The following is a 25,074-nucleotide window of genomic DNA, read 5'->3' as shown; positions in this document are numbered from 1 at the left end:
CTTTCCCTACCCACATCATCCTCTTTCTGTCTCTTTTTATCTTTCCTTCTGGATACCTCACTGTTTCCTATTTACTTCACTTCTCTCCCTACCACACATCTCTTTCTATATCATCTCTATCTACACCCCTTCTCCCTTTACTTCTGTCTCTAACTGTACTGTTCTCTTTATGTCTCTTCCTTCTTCTATATCTTGTCTCGTCCCACTACTCTTACTCAGCAGGGCCAGCAGTAAGTGTCTAGCCAGAGAAGTATTTGAAGAGAAGAGGAGAGCAAAGCCAGAAAAAGAGAAATTGTTTGACTTTGTTGCCGGGGGAACGGATCTCCCCTTCCAACACTTCTCCACTTCAGGCGGCCATTTAAGGACGCGCCCCCCGCGGGACGCGCTCATTGTTTGACTTTGTTGCGGGGGAACGTATCTCCCCTTCCGGCACTTCTCCACTTCAGGCGGCCATTTAAGGACGCGCCCCCCGCGGGACGCGCTCATTGTTTTACTTTGTTGCCGGGGGAACGTATCTCCCCTTCCGGCACTTCTCCACTTCAGGCGGCCATTTAAGGACGCGCCCCCCGCGGGATGCGCTCATTGTTTGTCTTTGTTGCCGGGGGAACGGATCTCCCCTTCCGGCACTTCTCCACTTCAGGCGGCCATTTAAGGACGCGCGCACCCGGGCAAAGACCGGGCCAAGACAGGCCCGTCTTTGCCCGTCATCACCCGTTTGAGGCCGGGCCGGGTCCAGTCTCTTTACAGGAGACTCGACAATCAAGTAAGATCAGTACCTTACTATATATTGTGTTGCCACCTTTCACTATCAAACCATGGGGAAAAGGAAGGCTGTTGATCTGCCAGCATCCTTGAATGACACCAAAAAACAGAAAAAGCATCCCAGGAAATCAGCCATTAAGGTCTCAGGATGTGGCCCCAAATCACTCGAGGAGATAGACCTGCTATTTGAGGAGGAGGTGGAGGCTATTCTGAACAGCGAAATGGATATTAATGGAGCTCTGCCCCCCAAGAAGGCCCTGCCTCAACCCAAAAGCATTCAAGAGTTCTTTAACAAGAAGAAGAAGGCCCAAACCACTGACTCTATTATTCAGATTGAAGAAGTAGGGAACATGCCCAATACTATTGTCACTAACTCCCCACTTAGTCAGGGGACATCTCCAGTAGAGGAAGTAGAAAGTATACCCCTTCCACTTAGCCCTGAGATAATGCTGGTTCCCAATATACCATGCAGAAATAGATTTGGGCCTTTGGCTGAGGAGGGCGATTGGACCAGGGACCATGAAAACTCTAAGGCTGAGCTGGTTATTGAGGATGTTAACTCCCCGCCAATTCCCATCCCTACTATTTTTTTCTGAGCCTCCCGCTAGTGAGGTTAATCTGTCTTCTATCCTGCAAAGAATTAATGAAGTTAGGAACCTGGTACTGCAGCTAGCCAAACTTCTGCAGGGGAAAATGGTAAATCCATTGAGCTGTAAATGCCAAATGGGAGAGGTGGCTGGAAAAGGAGGAACTTTGAAGGTCGGACCTACCCCTCCGGCCCTAACTGCACATGGGGGACCAGCCATTCATTCCCAGAGCAATGGGATATACATAAGTGATACAGAGGCCATTCAAACTTCCCTTGCGAATAACTCTACCTACAAGCGCTCAGGCATTAATATCATCCCTGTGGACGGGGCCCCCATGGTGACTTGCGCTGATAATCTCGACAGTCCCCTTGCTTCTCTGAATAGCCAGACACTTGGGAGGCGTATTACTATTGCTAACACACTAGACAAGGGTGATTGCACCTCCCTCAATGTTAGTAGGCCGTTTGTACCTCCCCCTACCTGTGACCCAGATCGCACTACTACCTTATACAGAGTCTACAATGACCCAGCCATCTCAACTAAAAGTCTAGGTTCCAAGAGTAGGAACAATACCCTCTTCCTGACTAATGTCCCGAAATTGTCGTCAGGGTCTGTGGAGAATCATGATTCCCGGATCAACAGGGTTACCCATTGGCTACGCTTCTGACAGAACTGCCTTTCGGTCATACGCTCGAACAATTTCAATTGAGTTCCTTGACAAGACCTTGGTGGACCAACTCATTGCTTTTGATGAACGAACATTTCAGCACAGGGGGCAAACAGGGGGAGGTATTTCCTTAGTGTCAGAACTAGACGATGTAAGTCTGGCCCCCGTTCATGGTCAGTTGGGTTACATCAATAGGAGGGATCCCCTGATACCAGCTGAATCTACGCAGTCCAAATCTGTATGACTATCCCCAAGACAACACTTGCCTCTCAATAATGACTTGGAACTTAGCCGGCCTTGCCAGAAAATTGGACGATATAGATTGGCTTACGTACATAAAGACCCAAGATGTGTGTCTTTTCCAAGAAACTTGGGTCAAGGATAGAACCAATATAGACGGGTTTCTTTCGTTCAATCTCCCTGCCGTGCCTTCAGAAAAAGTGACAGGTCACGCAAAAGGGGGGCTCTTAATCCTTTTAAACACAAAATTGCAATGTGACTACAAGATCCTAAAATTTGATAGTGTTGATATGATGGGCTTGCAAATTTCCTTTAAACAGAGTTTTAATGTAATTCTTATCAATGTTTATGCGCGATCCGTTCCGCGAGGATCGGAGTCTCAGACCCTAACCTTGCTCTTTGATTTTTTAGATACTTTACAAACCAAATTTTACTTAATTGTGGCTGGGGATGTAAATTGCACCTTTGAACCTTCTGCGCTGCTTAGTGGCCTAACAGTGGAGGAGGATGAATTATGGGGGATCGCACAACTGGACAGCGATCCCCCATGCCCACGTTCACGAGTGGCTGTTCAGTTGGCCTCCCTATGTCTAAAGTATGGCCTTAGGGCCTGCAACGGCCGCACACCCCCTGACATAAACCTCGCACCCACATTCAAACGAGGCACAACTACAAGTGTTATTGATTATTTCCTAGTGGATGTGCGACTATGGCCCTTGTTGAGAGACATGAGGGTGGACTTGAGATGTGAGAGTGATCATTTCCCTCTGTTACTCTCCCTCTCGGGGAATGCATTTGGTAGAACCTTGAATACACAATCTACGATGGTTCCCCTTCCCATCTTAAAGAACTGATATATGAAGGTTGGGTGGCCAAAGGTGATGTCGAACCCCTATTTGTTACGTGAGATTTACCAAACACTTATAGATACATTGGAAATCTTTGAGGATCTTGATTCTATGGATATCCCACTTCTCGGTATACATGAAACCATGACTGTTAAATTGCAAAGTATTTTTTATAAAAAGACTGGGGCGAGATCGCAAGGTGGGGTACCATCGAACAATAGATGGTTTGACGAATCATGCTCCAGGGCAAAATCTGGGCTAAAAAAAGCTATTATAAATGGGCCCTTGAGGGTAATCCAACAAGCTAGACGTACCTACAAGGAGACCACCCTACGAGCAAAGAAATCTTGGGAAGACTCCATTTGGCAGGAGTTGTTGGATGCCACGAAATCCAACAACAATTCATTGTTTTGGGAACTGTTGACTAAACGAGAGAGAGGGGGCAGACCCTACCTAAGGAATTATATCCAACCCGAACGCTGGGTGGATCATTTCTCTTGCCTTTATGACAAAATCGATACTCCTGTGGCCTCTGACACACACTCCTTGTTAGTTTTGAACTCTTCCAATCCCCCCATAGACGGGAGCCTACATAATACAGAGGGCCATATCAGTTTTTCCCTAAAAGAAACTGCTGATGCAATTCATTCCTTAAAACCTGGCAAAGCCCCAGGACCAGATAAGATCCCAGGTGACCTTTTTAGATCAGAGCCAGCCATATGGACTTGGTATATTAACCTACTTTCAAACAAAATCACTGAAGGAGGACAGATTCCTACTTCATGGAAGAGTGCTGAAATTATTCCCATCTACAAAAAGGGCAACGTGAACCTTCCATCAAACTATAGACCGATTAGTCTCATAGATAATCTGCGGAAAAAAATTGCTAAATAACTTCTAGGCAGATTATCGAGTTGGGTCTTGGAACATCAGATTCTCTCTCCCCTTCAGGCGGGGTTTCAACCTAGAATTAGTACGGTGGATCAGGTTTTCAGGCTGGCTGTGCTATACTGGAAATATGTAGTTTTGTCAAAGCAACCCTTATATGTTGTCTTCGTTGACTTGCGATCTGCTTTTGATTTGGTCCCAAGAGAGAAGCTGTTGGAAGTGTTATATAGAATAAGGACCCCAGCTAGTATAATTCAATTATTGGAACAAATGCATGCAGATACTTATGCGCAAGTGAGATGGGGCAATAAAGGCGAGTTGACTGATAAATTCCCCATAAATAGGGGCGCCCGCCAGGGATGTGTGTTAGCTCCGCTTTTGTTTTCTCTTTTTATCAATGATGTGGTACAGGTATTAATGGCATGTCAGAATGATGCTCCCTCCTTAGATGCCCAGAAAATCCCCATCCTCCTCTTTGCAGATGACTCGCTACTCATCTCAAAAACTCCCATGGGGTTACAAATCATTACCATTAGTTTAGATGGCGATCTTCTGGATTAGGTTAGTTCTATCGATTATCTGGGTGTGAGGTTCACAGACGCACTACATTGGGAAGAACAGGTTAGCAAAAGTGCTGGACTCCTGCAACACAACGCAGCACCTATACTGCGCTTTTATAGGAGCACGACGACCAAAACTGTATCTCCAGCAATTAAGATCTATGTGGCCAAGGCACAGGGAGCTGCTGTCTATGGCGCGGAGATCTAGGGCTTTTCTAACAGCAATAGGATAACGACAGGTGAGAACAACTTTGCAAGGTCTTTATGTGCGTGCCCTTCCAGCACCCCATTGATCCCATTGTTTTTAGATCTGGGATTAAAACGGATAGCTGACCTAATTATCTTAAGACCTTTGTTATATTGGCTAAGGATATGGATCGTTCCTGAATTGGTTGTATACAAGAATTCACTTCTAGAACTGCTAAAATGCCCAAATTCCACCTCTATTCCATGGGTTAAGCATGTATCTAGCTGGCTCCGTACCTTGGGCTTAGAAGATTTCTGGGAGAATCCACACAAACTCGAGAAATCCCATGTAAAAGTCTTGAAGTGTGCCTATTCGTCCTATGTACGATACAATTACATTAGCTCTAAATCACATGGCCGCTTAACCAATCTCTTCATTGACTTTAAATGGAATCCACATTTTGAGCCTTATTTAGATATAATACCTGATTTACTAGGCAAAGGATTATATGCTAGATTTCGCTTTGGAACATTGCCATTGATGACCCTGACAAGCAGATGGGGACCAAATGCCACATCTGATATTTGCCCAGTGTGTGGTAACACCCCAGAAACAGTCGAACACTTTATGTTTTTTTGCCCTGCATATTCGCACCCCAGGTTTAAACAGATCCGCAAAATCTGTCGGGAAATGAAGATAAGGAAACAAGTCTTAGCCCTGAGGCTCCTAAAAAGCCACTGCTCTAATGTTTTAATTTTCGCTGTTAGCAAATTTTTAGTGGCAGCATGGCGCATACGCAACTTTTACCTAAAAAATGATTTTTAATGGGTTTTACAGATTGGGTGATCGGAATATTATTATAGTTAGACGTTGGTTTTAGGATACTACATTATTTATTTATTTATGATGATGATATTTATTGTTGTATTGCTTTGATGGTCTATTGATCGAATAAAGCTTGTGTTGATGATGATGATGAGGGAAATTAGGAAAACATTATTTTATTTCAACCAATCGAATTATGAAGATCCTCAGAGCAGCACGTTGATTTTCACTGTTGCAACAATGATGACAGTATTGACTGGGGTATTATTTGGTATTACAGATATTCAGCAACTGGAGCTACAATTTCAAACTATATGTGCATATGTCTTATTGTAATATTACACACTAGTCCATTCAACATCTAACAAGTCATACTCAGCATGCTTTTTCCTGTTATTGAAGTAACAGACTGAACGGGAATAAGACACTTAGGCCCAGACTTAAGAGGGCCTTGCGCCATTCCAACGCAAAATGTTTGACGCTAATCCAGCAAAGTGCTGCCAAGCATAAAAAATTATGATGCTTGTACCCTGGACTACCGCCATGGTGCACTGTATTTTAAATATGGCACATACATGGTGGCATTAGGGGAGCGCTAAGGGGTGCAAGAAAAGTGGCGCTGCACTAGATGCAACACCACTTTTCATAAAGCTGCTACTCAAGTCTACATAAAATTCAACTGTTCCAAGTTTAAAAAAAATCTAGATCGAAACTCAAAAAGAAATGGTGTTATTAATGCGTGTTAAAGCTTTTTGTGGTGTTTTGTAACTTATGGACACTGAGCAACCTGAGCTTTCAGCTGTATTTGTGTGTTCCCGTTTCTGAAGGTTTCATATATAATTCAATATTGTTTGGCACTACGAGTTCTTGAAGTAGCAGAGAAAGGGTAATACATTCAAAGCTGTTCCAAAAAGGGGGCCTCAAAATATGTCTTGCCTAGGGATCAGAAATCCTCAACCCCATTATGGTTCAAGGACCATTGGCTTGAGGCTCCCAATTTGAAAGAACTCTTTACCTGATTCTTTCTCGTTTATGTTGCTTATTGCCTCTCTAGTTCAGGGCTACATAATTTGAAGTAGTTCAGACCCAAAATTTTGTGATGTTCATGAATTCAAGGAAACTGTTTCTTACATTATAAAGAGGCTAGCGATACTATTTATTTATTGCAGTGCTTTATATTGAGTGAAGCGTCAGGTCTCCAGGCAATTTTAAGACTCAAGTATGCAGTCAAGTAAAGCTGAGATCGATGTAGTGGGGATGCTACATCCTCTGGTGCATTTTGGATTAAAACAGCGATCCACAAATCATATGGGGGAATTTGTGCCTATGCCTGGATAGAAAGACATTAGTAGCCTAGTGAGGAGAATAACTTTGATAATAGGTAGATACAGCTTGTATTCATCACACTTGGGAAGAATTCAGTCATCTCATGTTACTTATTGTTTTTTAGAAAGCTTGACATAAATAGCTAAAATTTGGGCAGCATCCTACTGGTTAGGCAGTTTGTCTACTTCCTCATGCTAGGAGGAAAGTGCTGCAGAGGTTTCTGCTCTTTTACTTCATGTCTACCATTTGTTTTGGTATTTTGAATTTTGTCTTAGAAGTGGTCCATGCATTGACTGCCTTAGGGTTCCTGGTCACAACATATTGTGTTTCTACTTCTTCATGCACAATGTGCATTTTATCCTGGCTTCCATCAGGAGCCTAGGGAATGGCTGAGGTTTTATTTGGGGTGGCTATTTCCAAGTCTGCTAAATCATTTTCTATATGCTATTACTTGTCAATGTGAAGTTTGCAAAGGGCAGTATGGACCACGTTTCAGTACTCTAGACACCATTATCAATGGTACGGGAACTACAATCATTGTTCACTTTCAAATAGCTGTAAAACATTGTGGAAGAATGATATTAGGATATTGGTTACATTCATAATAGCAGTATCTAGCAAGTGAATGGTCATTTTAAAGTGAAAATTACCCCTAGTTTCCTCACATTTTTCACTGAGGTTAGGGTTGGTGCCATGGATGGGGGCCATGTAATTGGGATATTGCTGTTTTTCACACAGTGGTATTATTTCAGTTCTGCTGCCATTGCAGCATTGAAAACTACCCTTCTCTTTGACAAGTGTGGTTTGAACACTCAGTGCTGTCAATTTGATTCCTACCACGTTTTTCCAGTGGCAAATGGATCTGAGCATCTTTCAATTGCACCTGGAATTGTAGACAGTTGTGTAAAACTAGAGAGCCAGTGGACATATGGCATGAGACTTTCCTACTTATGGATTTGACTGACCCAATTCTGACTAGTGCCCTCATTACAACCCTGACGGTCGGTGATAAAGCGGCGGTAATGCCGCCAACAGGCCGGCAGTAAAAAAAATGGAATCACGACCACGGCGGAGGCCGCCAACACAGAGAGCCACTTTAACACTTCGACCGCCACGGCGGTGGAAACAAACACCACGGCGGTTACCACCAACAGACAGGCAGAAGACAATGTACTGCCCACACTATTACAAGGCACCAGTCCGCCAGCTTTTCCGGGGCGGTACCAACACCATCAAAAGCACGGCAGAAACAGTACGCAGATGGGAAACCACCCACCTCTCAACACCCAACGAGGAACCAGGATGCCAGGGAGCCCGAGTTACAGGTCCTGCCCATGTTGGTTTACCTTCTCATCTACCAGGAACATCAAAGACGGAAGCGACAACGGTGTTCACTGCACCTAGTGTACACGGAAGGGGGGAGAAAAAAGAGAGGAACACACACGCAACAACCCCACACCCCACCCACAACAACATACAAACACACACATCCAATAACATCAGAGATACACCCCGTCACCCCCTGGAGGAACGCAAGGACCAAATGAAATGAGTTTATCAAGTGTAATAATCGAACAATCAGGTAGCCCAAGATAACTTTAAATCATCAGTATGTACAAATATTTACAGCAAGTAGACAAGTCTGTGCACTGTCCCAATAAATGTCCATGGACCAGTGGTCCCAAAAAGCATGGGTGAAGCCCACACATGACACCTGCCTCAAAACGGACAGAACACTGCAGGGGCATTAGGTTAAAAAAAAACACAGGCACCTCAGGGGGAAGGGGGGGACACCTCAGTCGGATGATGGGACGACACCACTGCTCCTCGAGGGGGCTCCATACCCACTGCTTGGTCCTGGGGAATGCAAAGCCAAAGTCTCTCAAGTGGGTGGGTTGCCCACTGCTTGGTGCTGGGGAGTGCAAAGCCACAGTCTCTCAAGTGGGTGGGTTGCCCACTGCCTGGTCCTGGGGAGTGGAAAGCCACAGTCTCTCAAGTCTCACAAGTGGGTGGGTTGCCCACTGCTTGGTCCTGGGGAGTGCAAAGCCACAGTTTCTGAAGTCTCTCAAGTGGGTGGGTTGCCCACTGCTTGGTCCTGGGGAGTGCAAAGCCACAGTCTCTCTAGCAGATGCTGTTCTCCACTGGTTCTGGAGAGGGCCTGGTGCCCAGAGTGCTTCATCCTGCCAAGGACTGGGGTAGTGGATGCTGTTCCCCACTGTTTCTGGAGGGGGCCTCTTGCCAGAGTGCTTCATCCTGCCACAGACTGGGGTAGTGGATGCTGTTCTCCACTGGTTCGGGAGGGGGCCTGGTGCCCAGAGTGCTTCTTCCTGCCAAGGACTGGGGTAGTAGATGCTGTTCTCCACTGGTTCTGGAGGGGGCATGGTACCCAGTGATGCTGCACCAGCGGTGTGGCAGTTCCGATTCCCTCACATGGGTGTCTGAGCCACGAGATTTACCGGTAACAAGTAGCATGATACCCCATGGAGGCAGAGCCACACTCCTCCTTGCGACGACTAAGGCTGCAAACTGCTGGAAGTGCCAGCGCTGGTGCCTCATGTAATGTGTGCAGGGTCCAGGCCGTCTCCTGCAGCCTCGGATGCCTGCCCACTGGGGATGCTGCTGATGTCCGCTGTAGTGGCACTGGCTGGGCACGTTGCAGGGCAGGTGGCGGTGGCTATGGCGGAGATGCTGCCAGTGGTGCAGGTGTCTGCATTTGTGGAGGGAGACACCAGGCAATCTCCTGCAGCCTCAGAAGCCTGCCCACGGGGGATGATGCTGGTGACTGTAGTTGAGGCAGCTGCTGTGCAGGTGGCGGTGCAGATGGCGGTGCAGGTGGTGGTGCAGGTGGCGGTGCAGGTGGTGGTGCAGGTGGCGGTGCAGGTGGCGGTGCAGTTGGCGGTCACTGCGGTGGTGCCCACCGCAGTACAGGTTGCTGGGCTGTCTTGCGAAAGGGGTGAGACCAGTCCCTCACCTGGAGGCTCCGTGCCCTGAGCTGACTTCCCTTTGCTCTTGTGTCCCTTCCCCACCTTGGAAGTCGCTGCTGGGACCTTGGCACTGTCCTCTTTGGTTCTGGAAGAGGCCTTGCTGGGTTGGTGGTGTGGCTTTTCTCTTCTGCATGCTGACCCTTTCTCTACCTTGGCAGGTGGCGGAATAGGGTGGTCCTTGGCTTCACTAGGTGGCACACTGGCAGCCCTGATAGGTGCCCCCTTCGATGTTCCCGGACTTGCATGGACCACACTGGACAATGATTTGGTGGCTGAGGTGCTGGTCAGGGCTCTAGACAACCTGGCCCTAGGGGAAGGACGGGGGAGGGGAGGTGTAGGGAAGAGGTCAATGCTAGCCAGGAAAAGTTTCTTAGACACATTGGGACGGGAAGATGGAGGGTGTTTGGGAGTGGAGGAAGAGGTAGTGGTTGTAGGAGGTGTACGTCTGCTGAGTTTGGGTGAAGGTGCATGGGTTGGAGGCTGTTGTGAGGTGGATGGCTGTTGAGTGGGTGTGTGCCGGCGTTTGTGTACTTTGAGAGGAGGGCTCACAGACACAATGGGAGAGGACACAGGGGACGTGTGAATGGTAGTGGGGGTGGTGATCGCATGCGAGCAGTGTGTGGTGATGGGCGTGCTGGTGATGGAGGTAGTGGCTGAGGATGTAGTGCATGCAGGTGTGAGTGGAGACGAGCCTGGGAGGGAGGTGGAGGACGGGGACACAGTAGAGGTAGTGGATGTTGGTGTGTCTGCATGGGGATGGTGCTTGTGTGAGTGCCTGTGGGATGTGTGGTGCTTATGTTTGCCTGACACACTTTTGTGTGTTGATGTGTGTGCATGCTGGTCTGATGGTGTGCTTGGGATAGGCTGAGGTAGAGGGGATTGGGCCTGGGTAGTGGAGGTTGGAGGGGGGAGGCTGGACACAGGACAATGGCTGCCATCAGTGCAGAGGCCAGAGCCTGAAATGGTCTCTGTTGGGCTGCCACGCCAGAATGAATGCCCTCCAGGTATGCATTTGCTTGCTACAAATGCCTCTCTACACCCTGGATGGCATTCAGAATGGTTGACTGCCCAACAGTGAGGGATCTCAGGAGGTCAATAGCCTACTCACTGAGGGCAGCAGGGCTGACTGGGGCAGGGCCTGAGGTGCCTGGGGTGAAGGAAATGCCCACCCTCCTGGGTGAGTGGACACGGAAAACACACTGAGGGGCTGCTGGGAGGGCGGTGCTGGTAGGGGGAGTGGCGGCTGGTGAGCACAGATGTGCCCGCCACTGCAAGGGAGCTCCCATCAGAGGAGGAGTCGCTGTCGCTGGTGTCTCCTCCTGTCCCCGTCGTGGAGCTCCCCTCGCCCTCCGTCCCACTGGTGCCTTCAGAGTCCGTATATTCACCCTCCTGGGTCATGTGGGTTGCAGCTCCCTCCTGCTCTGGTGCCACTGCTCCAGCGCTAGATGATGCTATTGCACACAAGGACAGGGTGACAAAACAAAAAGGGGGGGGGAAGACAGAGGAGACACATGGTCAATGCCAGCAACACCACTACCGTTGGCGGACAGAAGACACAGGGAGCAGCCCTATGAACTAGCCCATGCACTAACAGTTCTTAGGAAAATCACCTACCCATGGGGGACTGTGCCTAACCCCATTTGCTGCACACCTGGAACCCACAGGAGCCTGACTAATTGTAGATGGCCACTACCACTATTGGGGTTGAAGTGGCACAGAGCCTGCCTAACAAGGGACCTACCCTACCACGTTTGCCCTGGCCTAGGGGATCCCACAGCCCATATTCCCCACCCAGACACCTCATAAAGCGAGCAGAGTCTGCTGAATGACACTGTACTCACCCCCTTGTGGCTGCTGTGATGCCCTCAAGCACCCATCCATCTCTGGATATGCCATCGCCATGATCCGTGACATCAGGGGGTCATGGTGCGATGGGCATCCCTTCCACGTTGGGAGGCCATCCCCAGCTGGGCCTCCGCCGTCTTCTTGCTCCAGCGGCACAGGTCCTCCCATCTCATGCGGCAGTGGGTTCTCCGCTTATGATAGACCCCCAGGGTCTGCACTTCCTTGGCAATCGCATGCCAAATACGCTTCTGGTGGGTGCTGACCTAGAGGAAAGGTAAAGTAAGAATGGAACTTACTCCCCCGTCCGGTTCTTCTTACTCATTGGCCACCAGTTCCCACCCATGCCCTGAAACACATACACTGACCATCCTCACATGCAGGCCACAGCTTCCCCCACAACATGTATCTTCCATCCAGACCACTCCATCCATTCATGTCCCATCCATCATGCTCACAGTGTACTCACCTGTTTGTCAGGAGGACCGTAGAGTAGCGTGTACTGGGGGAGGACCCCATCCACCAATTTGTCCAACTCCTCTGCGGTGAAGGCAGGGGCCCTTTTGCCCAGACACTGTAGCCATCGTCACTTCCAGACTGAGGTCACAGCAACACTTGCAGTGTAGGTCCTCTCCTGTTGAAGGTCAGGTATCAATTGAGTGAACAGATAGAAAATGGCGGTCACATCCACGGCGGTGCATAGCGTCACTGCCGGCATACATTGTCATTGGCTCCTGGAACCCATAGGCCCCAATGATAACCAATGCTGGATTGCGCGGTGGTCTTCGACCCCCTACCACGACACTGCACAACGCCAGCACAGTTACCTAATTTCCCCTTGTCCCATCTTACAGGTCAGGCTGCCGCCATTTCAGGGGGGCACATGGCAGGGCACCTAACTGCATCACAGCACATTTAGGCAGGAATACGGACAGACAGCGCCACACACCGATTAAATCACATTAGTGCAAAACACCCTTGTGCAACCTATGTGGTACATGACCCTCTGCTCACCATTCTCCTCCATAGGGCACATCCTCTGGGGCAGATGATGAGATGGCATCATCCTCCGGTGTACAGACCCCTGGTGGACCTGTCGACAATGGAAGACAAACACATCATTATCACCTACAGACTTGATCGTGCCACAATCCAAAAACTGTGTGCCCAATTGGAGCCTGACTTGATGTCAGCTATCCGGCATCCCACAGGAATCCCCCCTCTAGTACAAGTCCTGTCAGTGCTCCATTTCCTGGCCAGTGGTTCCTTTCAAACAACAGTGGCCATGGCATCAGGGATGTCACAGCCAATGTTCTCTAGCGTGTTGACCAGAGTGTTGTCTGCCCTGCTGAAACACGTGCACAGCTACATCGTATTCCCCCAGGTGGAGGATTTGCCCACAGTGAAAGGTGACTTCTATGCCCTGGGACATATCCCCAACATCATTGGTGCCACTGATGGTACACATGTGGCATTTGTCCCCACCGCAGGAATGAACAGGTGTACAGAAATTGTAAAAGCTACCATTCCATGACTGTGCAGATGGTGTGTTTGGCAGACCAGTACATCTCTCATGTGAATGCCAAGTGTCCTGGCTCTGTGCATGACGCTTACATTTTGAGGAATAGCAGCATCCCTTATGTGATGGGCCAACTCCAGAGGCACTGTGTGTGGCTAATAGGTGAGCCCAAGGTCCCCACAGAGTATGAATAGGTGTCTGGGTATGGGATAGTCCCTAAGGGTTGGTGTATGTCTAACAGATATCCCTCGACATTTGCAGGTGACTCTGGTTACCCCAACCTGTCATGGCTACTGACCCCAAGGGCAGAGGAACGCTACAATGAGGCACATGGGCGAACTAGGAGGGGTATAGAGCGGACTTTCGGCCTCCTGAAGGCCAGATTCCGGTGCATCCATTTAACAGGTGGCTCCCTATACTACTCACTGGAGAAGGTGTGCCAGATAATCGTGGCCTGCTGTATGTTGCACAACCTGGCTTTGCGACGCCATGTGCCTTTTCTGCAGGAGGATGGGCCTGATGTTGGTCTTGTGGCAGCTGTGGAGCCTGTGGACAGTGAAGAAGAGGAGGCAGAAGAAGAAGACATTGACAAATGAAACAACATCATCATGCAATACTTCCAGTGAGACACAGGTAAGAGACTGGCACTGCTCCTCTCATATCAGACTACTGTAGGACATTGTATAAGTCTGCCTTTTTACTTCTGTGTATGGACCCTGACAGTTCACTTTGGCTTTTCTTTTCACAGATCTGGGTACCACATTCTGCCTTCTGCTATGTTCACTGCTGCCCAACAACTATCATACTTTGGTATGTGCAAATGAACATTAACATTAACATTGATATTTGTCAAAGAGGTTGTAATAACACATTTGTGAAAGTACAGACTGACTCCAGATTGTTTTGTGATTCAAGGGTGTTTATTTAAATGGTAATAAGTGGAGAGGGATGTGCAGTGGGCTGGCGTGATGGTGGAGGAATATCCATTGTAGAGTCCAGTCTCTTTTTATCACAGGTGCGTTGTCCAAGGGGGCATAGGAAGTGGAGCAATGGCAGTTCAAGGTGGTCAGGGTGACATAGTGGGATAGAAGGGTGACAATCAGGAGAGTCTTAATTCCTGGCGGGGGTCTTGGCAATGTTCTCTGTCTTGTGCTTGAATTGCAGGGACCGTTTGTGGGGTGGTTCTCCTTCTGCAGGGGGTGGGGTGCTGGTGGCCTGTTGGTCCTGTAGCGGGACCTCCTGACCACTAACGCCGGCGGACGTGGAGGAGTGTTCATCATTCTGCCTGGTGTCAGTGGTTCGGGTGTATGCCACAGTCTCCCTCATGGTGTTGGTCATGTCTGCCAGCACCCCTGCTATGGTGACCAGGGTGGTGTTAATGGACTTCAAGTCCTCCCTGATCCCCAGGTACTGTTCCTTCTGCAGCTGCTGGGTCTCCTGAAACTTGGCCAGTACCGTGACCATGGTCTCCTGGGAATGGTGGTATGCTCCCATGATGTTGGAGAGTGCCTCGTGGAGAGTGTGTTCCCTGGGCCTGTCCTCCCCCTGTCTCACAGCAGTCCTCCCAGCTTCCCAGTTATCCTCTGCTTCTGTCCCCTGAACCGTGTGCCCACTGCCACTGACCCCAGGTCCCTGATCGTCCTGGGTTAGTGAGTTTGCCTGGGGTCCCTGTAGTGGTAGACACCCTGCTGATTGACGTGTCCTGGGGACAGTGGCATGGCCCCCTGGGTGTGTGCTGTGGTGGTGTTTCCTGAGGGGGGAGATTCAGTGGTGGTTTGGTACTGTGGCAGGGGAACCAAATATCCAGAGGTCCCTGATGGGCCGGGCTTGTCATCTTGATCCAGGCGTGCAGAGCTGCTGTCATCACTGTGAGTCTTTTCTGTGGTGGGACTGGATATTTCTGGCACCTCCTTTCCGGTGACGTTGGGTAGGGGTCTTGTTGGGGTGTAAATGCATAGTTATTGTATCTGTGTGTGCCATCTTGTGCAATGGGTGAGTTTCCCTCTATTCCTGTGCTTGCATTATCGCCTTGGCCCTTGTGTGAGTGGTGGTTGTGTGCCCTGGCTGAGTCTCTCTACTGGACATGCTTTGGTGATGGGTGTCCATGCAGGTCTGTGAAGGGTGTCCATGTACTGTTGTGACATGCAGGGCTTGGTATTGGAATGTGTGGGTTGTGACAGTGGGGTATCTGTGAGGTGTTGGGGTGATGGGTGTGAGGGTAGGGGTAGGTGTTTGTGATGGCATGCAGGGAGGGTGGGGGATATAGTCGTAAAGCTTTGACTTACCAGTGTCCAGTCCTCCTGCTACTCCTGCGAGGCCCTCAGGATGCATGGTCGCCAAGACTTGCTCCTCAGATGTTGTTGGTTGTGGGGGAGGAGGAGGGGGTCCACCGCCAGTCCTCTGTACTGCTACCTGGTGTCTGGATACCACGGAAAGCACCTTTCCCCGTAGGTCGTTCCACCTCTTCCTGATGTCATCCTGTGTTCTTGGGTGCTGTCCCACTGCGTTGACCCTGTCGACAAATCTCCGCCATAGCTCCATCTTCCTTGCAATGGATGTCTGCTGCACCTGTGATCCGAATAGCGGTGGCTCTACCCGAATGATTTCCTCCACCATAACCCTGAGCTCCTCCTCAGAAAACCTGGGGTGTCTTTGAGGTGCCATGATGTGGTGTGGGTGATGTGTGAGGTGATGGTTGATGTGATGTGTGGGGTGACGTGTTGGGGTGTGTTCTTTGAGGTGCGCAGATGGTGTATGAGTGATGGTGTTGTGTGCCTCTGGATGCTGGTGTTGTCTTTGCTATTCTCTCTCTCTGCTTCTTCCAAAAATGTTGTTGTAAGGAGTTGCGGGTAATGTGGGTGTGTGTTTTATAGTGGTGTGAGTGTGTGGGTGTGGTGTGTGTATGTGTGTCAGGTGTGTGCAGTTTGAAATGTCCAATGTGGCTGTGTTTTGTAAGTGTGTGTGTATTTTGAACCCAGCGGTGTGTACCGCCAATGGATTACCGCAGTTGAAAGACCGCCGCATTGATTCGTGGGTTGTGGAAGTGTGGGCATATTTTGGTTGGCGTAACGGTGTGGGTTTTGGTATCGCCAGTTTATCACTGACCTTTGGTGTGCCGGACTTGTCTGGGTGTCTGTATTGTGGCGGATTTCTAGATGTGGGTCATAATACCTGTAGTGGATTTCCGCCACAGTATATTGGCGGCCGTCAGCACGGCCGTCAGCAGCCTTTAATACCAGGGTTGTAATGAGGGCCTAGATGACTGTTGACTTGTCTTTGATTCGAGTCCACTTATTTAGTCATTTAAGTAAATGCGATGGTCTTCTCTTGTGTATTCTGTTGATCGGTCAAGGTAACTTTATGCTGCCTGATTTTCTTCATCTACTGTGATGAGGAGACCTGCTATGCTGTTGGATCATACAGCTTCCATTGTTTTTGTGTTTCTGAATCCTAGTTGGTGGTTGTTGAATAGCATGTTCTATTCTAAAAATGTCTGTACTTGTCTTATGACTTCCCTTTTAAGGATATGCTATATTTGGGGAGATTCTGAATCTGTTTGTAATCAGCTCAGTCTTCAAGGTTGGCCATTGCTTTTCCCAGAAGTGGAGTTACTACAGTTGCATTAAGCATTTCCGCACTTTCAGCTTGGTGAGATATTGATTGATGATGTGCATTATATTAGTAGTGAGTGTTTGTACAAACTCCTTGAAGCATGAACAAGGGCAGAGCTGAACTGAGGGTTTGATTTTAGTCTGCCAGGTTTGTTACCTCCTGTATTGCCAACTACTTGGAGAAGGAAAGGGAAAAGTTAATGTTAGACTTTTCATCCTTGCCGTGGTCTCCCTCAGCTTTTTGCCTCTGTTTCCCAAGTTGTTGATGTGTGCTGGACTCTGTTTCTGCTGTTTGTGTTACTCTGGGCACTTTACCACTGCTAACCAGTGCTAAAGTGCAACTGCTCCTATGCAAAATGTGTATGTAATTGGTTCATCCATGATTGGCATATTTGAATTGCTAGTAATTCCCTCGTACAGTGCACTAGAGATGCCCAGGGCTTGTAAATCAAATGCTACTAGTGGGCCTGGAGCACTAGTTGTGCCACCCACTTTAGTAGCTCTGTAAACATGGCTCAGACCTGCCACTGCAGTGTCTGTGTGTGCAGTTTTAAACTCTAAATTCGACTTGGCAAGGGTACCTACTTGCCAGGCCTAAACCTTCCCTTTTATTACATGTAAGGCACCCCTAAGGTAGGCCCTAGGTAGCCTCAGTGTATGGTTAAGGTTGGACATATAGTAATGTGTTTTATATGTTCTGACAGTGAAATACTGCAAAATTCGTTTTTCACTGTTGCAAGTCCCCTCCCTCTCAAAGGTTAACATATGGGCTACATATGGGCTACCTTTAAATATGATGAAAGTGTAGATTCTCTTTGGGAGCAGCTAGACATGTGGAGTTTGGGGTCTCTGAGCTCACAGTTTAAAAATGCATCCTTTAGTACAGTTGATTTTAAGATTGTGTGTTTGAAAATGCCACTTTTAGAAAGTGAGCATTTTCTTGCTTATACCATTTCTGTGACTCTGCCTCTTTGTGGATTCCCTGTCTGGGTCAGTTTGACAGTTGGGCTGGTTGCACCTCTCAATAGTCAGTTACACAAAGGGAGCTGGGGTGTAGTCTGCATTTCCTGATGGCCCATCTGTGCTATGAGGGAGGGGAGGAGTGGTCACTTACACCTGAAAGGGCTGTGCATGCCCTCACAAAATGCAGTCTCTAACCCACTGGTGTGTGTCTGGGGCCTGGCCTGGGCAAGGCAGGATTTCACAATCAAGAGAGAATTTCCTTTGAAGTAGGCCTACTTCAAAGGGCAAAATCGGTATAAGAAGGGCACCCAAAACCACAGGCTTTAGAACACTTCTGGAAATCAAGAGGAACCTCTGCCTGGAGAAAAGCTGAAGAGTTGAGGAAGAAGAGCTGCTCTGCCTGTGACTGTGCTTTGTGGAGCTTTCCTACAGTTGCTGCTTCTGCCTGTGCTAAAGGACAAAGACTGGACTTTGTGTGCCTTCCATCATGTGAAGAACTTTCCAAATGCTTGGTTTAGATCTTGCCTCCTGTTATTGAAGTCTCAAGGACAGCAAATACTTTTCTTTGCCAGCACCTGGAGCCTCTGCTGAGACTTCTCCTCTGCCATGTGGTGCACATCCAGTTCCTGAGGCCCTGAAAGGAGAAGCTGGCAGGACAAGAGCGAGAAATCCACGCAGCGACCACCGTGCGGGGAAAAGATCGAGGTGACTCCTATCTGCGGCTGAAGAATCGATGGGCTGCCGGCTTTGCAGCTGAAAATAGACGCTCGCCTGCAACGCGACTGGAAGATCAACCCCCGTGGCTGGAGAAACGACATGCAGCATCGCTGAAGGAGGGTGGTGAGATCGCAACCCGGTCAGTGTGGTTTTTGGATCATCGTGCGGCTGGATTTCTGGCGCAAATACCGTTGGGCGTGTAAAAACGAAGCAAGGCCTGCCCGGACCCGAGAGTGCTGACCGGATCAACACATCACTCTCCTGCGGAGTTAAGAAACGATACACGCTGACCCAACTAAAGGAGAAACGACACAAGGTCTCGCTCGTGAGTAATATTGACGCATCGCAAGCCCTTTTTGATGCACACTCACCCGTGCTGGCTTAGTTTTAGACACACCCAAGGTACATTTTCATGCTAACAGCATTAGCATTGTGTTTAAAATTACATGAAGATTTTTTTTACATTTTTATTGATAACGACTTGTGTATTGTGGATTTTTTCGTTTTGGTCTTGTTTTGTTTAGATAAATATTTTCTACTTTTATAAACCTGTGTTGTGTCATTTTGTAGTGTTTTCACTAAGTTACTTTACACCTAGCACTCTGAAGTTAAGCCTGTCTGCTCGTGCCAAGCTACCAAGGGGGTGAGCGGGGTTTAGCTGAGGGTGATTCTCTTTTACCCTGACTAGAGTGAGGGTCCTTGCATGGACAGGGGGTAACCTGACTGCCTACCAAAGACCCCATTTCCAACAGTTGAATATTAGTCTCTTGGATGAATACCATGCCTTCCTTTCCCTGTTTCTCTGTTTTTTACTGTTTAATAACCTGGCAGTAGCAACGCATCAATGATGGTAACTTTATTGTCACCAAAACATCTGTCAGTTATGTATTTGATCTGCCATATGCTCTCCCTCATTATATCACATGTATAAAGTGAATGTGTTCCTGATGGTTTGCTGTTGATCAAGTAGATTTTAATTGTTTCAGTTGTATGTGGAACTCACCTCCACCGACCACATCAGCATCCACTTTACCATCTCCAATTCCCAGCACACCACCAAACTAACCAAGCCCCTATGGACACAAGTCCTAGGCATTGCACAACCTGAGCCCCTGGTGTGGTCTTTCTATTTTATATTTTAGATATTGGGTGGGATGGCTTGTTTTATCATATGGTTACAGTTGTTAGACTTGGCATCCTTGGATTGGTCTCTCCTGTCTTTTTTGCCTCTGATTCCTATGTTTTGACTGTGTTCTGGACTTTGTTTTTGCTGGTTTTGATACGCTGAGCACTTTACCACTGCTGACCATTGATAAAGTGCAAGTGCTCCCTGTGTAAAATGTATGTGTAATCGGCTTTTCCATAATTGGCACATTTGATCTACTAGTAAGTCCCCAGAAAAGTGCACTAGATGTGCACAGTGCCTATAAGTCAGATGCTACTAGTGGGCCTGTAGCACTGATAGAAAAATAACTGAAATCCACGCACAGGAAGTGGTGCAGGGAATATTTTGACGCACCACCTGCAGTGCAGCAGTAAAAGCGACGTGTGGCCGGATTTCACATGTATCATTGCTGGGCATCAAAATCATAGTGAACCTGTGCAGATCCGAGTTGCACCGTCCGGAAATCGACGCATCGCTCTCTTGCAGAAGAGAAAAACGATGTATTGTCTACCCAACAGGAGAAGAAATGACGCATAGCCTCACTTGTGAGTAAGTAATCAACACATGGCTGACTTTTCCGATGCACACTCGCCCGTGCGGCTTTCTTTTTGATGGAAACCAGGTACTTTGTGTAACAACAACGTTTCCATTGTTTTCTATGAAGAAGACTCCTTTTACTTTAAATATTCATATCTTTATTTGTGTATTTTACAAAACTGGTGTAGTGTCCATTTTGTAGTATTTTCACTGTACTGCTGGGTGTGTTGGTACAAGTACTATACACATTGCCTTTGAGATAAGCCTGACTGCTTGTGCCAAGCTACCAAGGGGGTGAGCAGGGGTTATCTAAGTGTGTATCCCCATTGCCCTGACTAGAGTGAGGGTCCCTGCTTGGACAGAGTGCAAACTGACTGCCAACCAGAGACCCCATTTCTAACAATTGTAATATATTTATTTGTAAGAAATCTGGGTTTAGGTGGACCTCCATGGAGTTCAATAAAATAATAAAAGTAAACTTTAAACTTTAGCTTGACAACATTGTTATTGCATTGTTGTTGGGATGTGCAGTTACTGTCACTTGCTCCACCTCAACATGTGGGTGTTCATTGCCAATCAAGGGTGATTTTGTCTCACTTTGATTTTTCTTTTACAACAGTGCCGCCAGAAGCAGTAGACATCCACCTTGGCTTATCTCTTGCTGCTCAGCTCTCACCGGGCCGCTTGCTGGTGAGTTATGTTATGCTATCTCATGTCATGATATGCTTTGCTATGTTATATCATAACATTCTAACCTCCTACTGCAAATGCATGAAAGTTCATCACACTGAAAATTGAGTGACCAAATTACAAAACTGTTTTTTCATTCTTTGTGTAAAAAACTATTGGCTTTGCCAATGCCTCTTTCACCCTGTGAAAAAATGTATTTGGAACAGTACTGACAGCATGAATTGTCAAGAAGCAGTATTGAAAAATAACACATACCCCCAATCTTCTCTTAAATATAATGTTGCTAGAATGACAAAGTCCTGAAAGAACAGTTCCAGTTGTGCACAAATACTCTTTTGTGTAAAAGTAAACTGTATCTTTAAGAAGTGGCCTGAGCATAAAGTACCAGCCGGTTATGGCAGGGCAGGTGGCTCTATATGTCGAATCTAATCAGCAGCTTGGTGTCACCATCGGAAGAGTCAACTTGTGAAATTTACAAGCTGCCTTTCAGCAGATTTGCAGAGGCTGCCGGGTACGAATGCCGACATGATGACAAATAATGGGAAGGGGTGGGAATCAGTGCTTAATTTGAGCCAGTTGTTGCCACTAACAGCCACCACCACCTAATTGTAAGGTCTGTGTAGGAGGCTGGCCTGGTTTGTTGTGGGTATCTAAGTACTTACACCTTATACAGGTCCAGTTATCCCTTATTAGTGAAATGTAGACAGTGTCTAGGAGCCAGGCTCTCTAGGGGTAGTGCAGATGAGCAGCCAAGGCCTAACTAGGAGACATGCAAAGCTCATGCAATACCACTGTAGTCAAACAGTACTCACACACATGACAGAAAATACTCAGTGTTACAAAAATAAAGGTACTTTATTTTGGTGATGCAAATGCCAAAAATACCATAGAGACTATACTCCTTTAGGAGGTAAGTAATACACAAATTATATACACTAGAGTGCAGAAATAGCTGTGAAAACAGTTAGAAAGCAGTGCAAATAGTGCAAATCACAATAGTTAGAAATGAGCCTAGGGGGAACACAAACCATATACTAAGAAAGTGGAATGTGAAAGTCAGTTTCCCACCTGGGCAAGTGTAGTGTGTAGAAGGGCACTGGGAGCATTAGAAAACACCAAAGGTAAGTCATAGAACCCACCCCAGAGCCCAGGAAAGCAGTAGTAAATCACAGAAACTTTCCTAGAACACACAAGAACATGAGAAAGAAGATATTGCCCAAACCAGAAGAGACTGGAAGACACCAACGAAGGAACACCTGGACCTGAAGACCTGTGCAAGAAGCACTGAAGAGACCAGGGAGAATAGGAGCCCCTGCTAACATGGATGAAGGTGCAAAAGAAGAACCACTGGTGAAAAGCAACAGTCATTACTGCACCCAAAGGAGACAAAAGCAGGTTCCTGGTTGGTACAGAAGATGTCTCACGCTGGATGGGTGATTGCAGTGTGGTTTGTGCCACTGGATTTCGTCAACAAGCCTTGGCACACCCAACGCTCACAGTGAGCACAGAATGTCACTGCAGGGACCAGGAGAGACCTGGTGGACCCTATCCAGAAGGGGGAGTCAGAGGGGACTCTTAGCATCTCAGAGAGCCCTCAGAAGATCAGGCAGTGTGCACAGGAGTCCCACAGCATGGGGACAAAATAGGTGGAAAACAAGGCCCATGCAGCACTACAACAAAGGGTCCCACGCCGCCAGAGAAACATTGCTGGAAGCTCTGCATCACAGGAAGGAGTGCTGGGGGCCAGAGCTGCACGGTGCACGAAGAACTTTGTGGAAGGATTCCAACAAGCCTTGGCAACTGCAAAACATGCAGTGCATGGGGGTACTGTTTTGCATGGGGAAGCAAGCTCTTAACTCCACCAAAGTTGGACAGTAGGACATCAGGACCATCAGGACCATCAGGACCACTTCAGTCCTCCTCCCGTGATGCTTGATCCACGCACTTCATCAGGAGAGGGGACTGACACCTCAGGGCGTCACTGCTGAGGGGTTCCTGCTGAAGCAGGGGAGTGACTCCTTCACCCAAGGGAGATTCCTTCATTCTTCTGGTGCAGGCTGAAGACAAGCTGTCCTCGGAGGATGCACAACCTGGAAACAGTTGCAGTTGCCGACAGGACCTGAAGATACAATGTTGCAGATGTCGTCTTTGCTTCTTTATTGGAGTTTGTAGCGTTCCTGGAGGGTCCAGATGCAGTTTCTTCTGTAAGAAGTTGAAGTAAAGGAAGCAGAGGATTCCTGCTGGAGTCTTGCAATCTGAATCTGAAGAACCACCCAATAGAGAGACCCTAAATAGCCCTGAAAGGGGGATTGGTCAGCTAACCAGGTAAGCAACTATCAGGGGAGGGCTCTGACGTCACCTGCTGGCACTGGCCACTCAGATGCTCCCAGAGTGCCCTGCCAACTTGGAATCCAAGATGGCAAGACCCAGGGACCCTTTGGAGGAGCTCTGAGCACCACCTCTGGGGTGGTAATGGACAGGGGACTGGTCACTCCCCCTTCCTTTATCCAATTTCATGCCAGAGCAAGGACTGGGGGTCCCTGAATCAGTGTAGACTGGATTATGCAAGAAGGGCACCATCTGTTCCCTTCAAAGCATTTCCAGAGGCTTGGGGACACTACCCCTCCCAAGCCTGTAACACCTATTTCCTAAGGGAGAGGTGTAACACCCCTCTCCAAAAGGAAATCCTTTGTTCTGCCAGGAGGGCGGAAACCTGTCTGAGAGGTGACAGCATCTGGGGCTGCCTGTAAAACCTCAGAAGGCTGGCATGGCAATACTGGGGGTCCTCTAAAGAGCCCCAGAGTGCATGGAATCATACAACCAGTATTTGCAAAAGCATTGGGGTATGATTCCAACATGTTTGATACCAAACATGCCTATGTTCGGAGTTACCATTATGTAGCTGGACATAAATAGTGACCTATGTCCAGTACACGTGTAAAATGGCGTCCCCACACTCACAAAGTTTGGGGAAATGGTCCTGGAGATTGTGGGGGCACCTCTGCTAGTGTAGGGGTGCCCTCACACACAGGTACTCTGCACCCTGCTCTCAGGGCTGAAGGGCCTGCTATAGGGGTGACTTATAAGTGACATGGTGCAGTGTAAATGGCAGTGAAAGGGTTCATGCACCTTTTCACGCAGGCTGCAATGGCAGTCCTGCAGAAGCCTTTGCATGGGCTCCCTATGGGTTGGAAAGGAAATGCTGCAGCCTATAGGAATCACCTGTTATCCCAATGCCCTGGGTAACTCGGTACCATATACTAGGGACTTATAAGGGAGCGTGTACAAAAACAAGGTATACACAGTTCCAAAAAATTAGTGTAATCAGGGAAACCACATTGGGTCCTAATCTAAGGAAAAGAAAGGAAAAGAACAAAAAGAAAAGAGAGAAAACAACGTCCCTGGAAAATTAATTATTTTGGAACAAGAGCCCTCACTCACCAAAGGTGACATGCTTCATCCTTGGGCTCTGCTCCACGTCAGGCTGGCGCTGCAATGCCTGACGGGCCCCTCAAGGGGGGCTCTTTGCCGGAGATCTTTTGAGATATGTAGCCGGTTTAGAAAGAATAGGGTATAGGATTGGAAAAAATCTTTTTTTTAAATAACTAGAGGTTAGGCAAATTTTATTGAATAATCCAACCACTGTCATGATTAAAACCAAAGAACGGGGAGAGAGAAGAACAAGGGCTAGGCTCCCCAAAAAAATCACTTCCTTGCTCAGTTTGAGATTCGGAATTGTGCGTACAGGATCCCCTGTACGATTTATCAAAAGGTCAACATGTTTCTAGCTATTTATGTCCTATGGATCTAACGCGATTCTTCAGGACCTAAACTACCTAATCCTATATGAAAATGTAACCTATAGTAAGGAATGTTAGTGTAATGCAGGGACCTGAAATGAGAAGAATAACAAACAAAAAGAACAACATATTATTCACATGCACAATATCAATAGTCAATCAATCAAGCTTTATTTGGTCAATTAACCATCAAAGCATCACATACATTAAAGGAAAAATTTCAACTCATTTTATAATCTGTACAATAATTAAATAATTTTATAAAAAAAACACATAAATAAATACATACATGTGATATCAAAGTATTCATCTAAAATCCTGCCTGGGCACGCTTCATGGGTCCATGATTAAAA

At 47.6% G+C, this 25,074-nt stretch overlaps 1 protein-coding gene across 2 annotated transcripts in view; it reads left to right on the top strand.

Moving 5' to 3' along the window:
• The window catches only part of LOC138304332 (integrin alpha-M-like), a 628,283-nt gene that overhangs the window by 129,104 nt on the left and 474,105 nt on the right, over nt 1-25,074 (top strand). For both annotated transcript variants that reach the window (XM_069244296.1, XM_069244297.1), the window contains exon 4: nt 20,851-20,921. In XM_069244296.1, the coding sequence (XP_069100397.1) occupies nt 20,851-20,921 (71 nt within the window). The remainder of the gene's footprint in view (nt 1-20,850; nt 20,922-25,074) is intronic.

This window comes from Pleurodeles waltl, chromosome 7 (assembly GCF_031143425.1).
Source record: "Pleurodeles waltl isolate 20211129_DDA chromosome 7, aPleWal1.hap1.20221129, whole genome shotgun sequence".
NCBI classification, from domain to species: domain Eukaryota; kingdom Metazoa; phylum Chordata; class Amphibia; order Caudata; family Salamandridae; genus Pleurodeles; species Pleurodeles waltl.
This window is presented reverse-complemented; position numbering and strand designations above follow the sequence as displayed.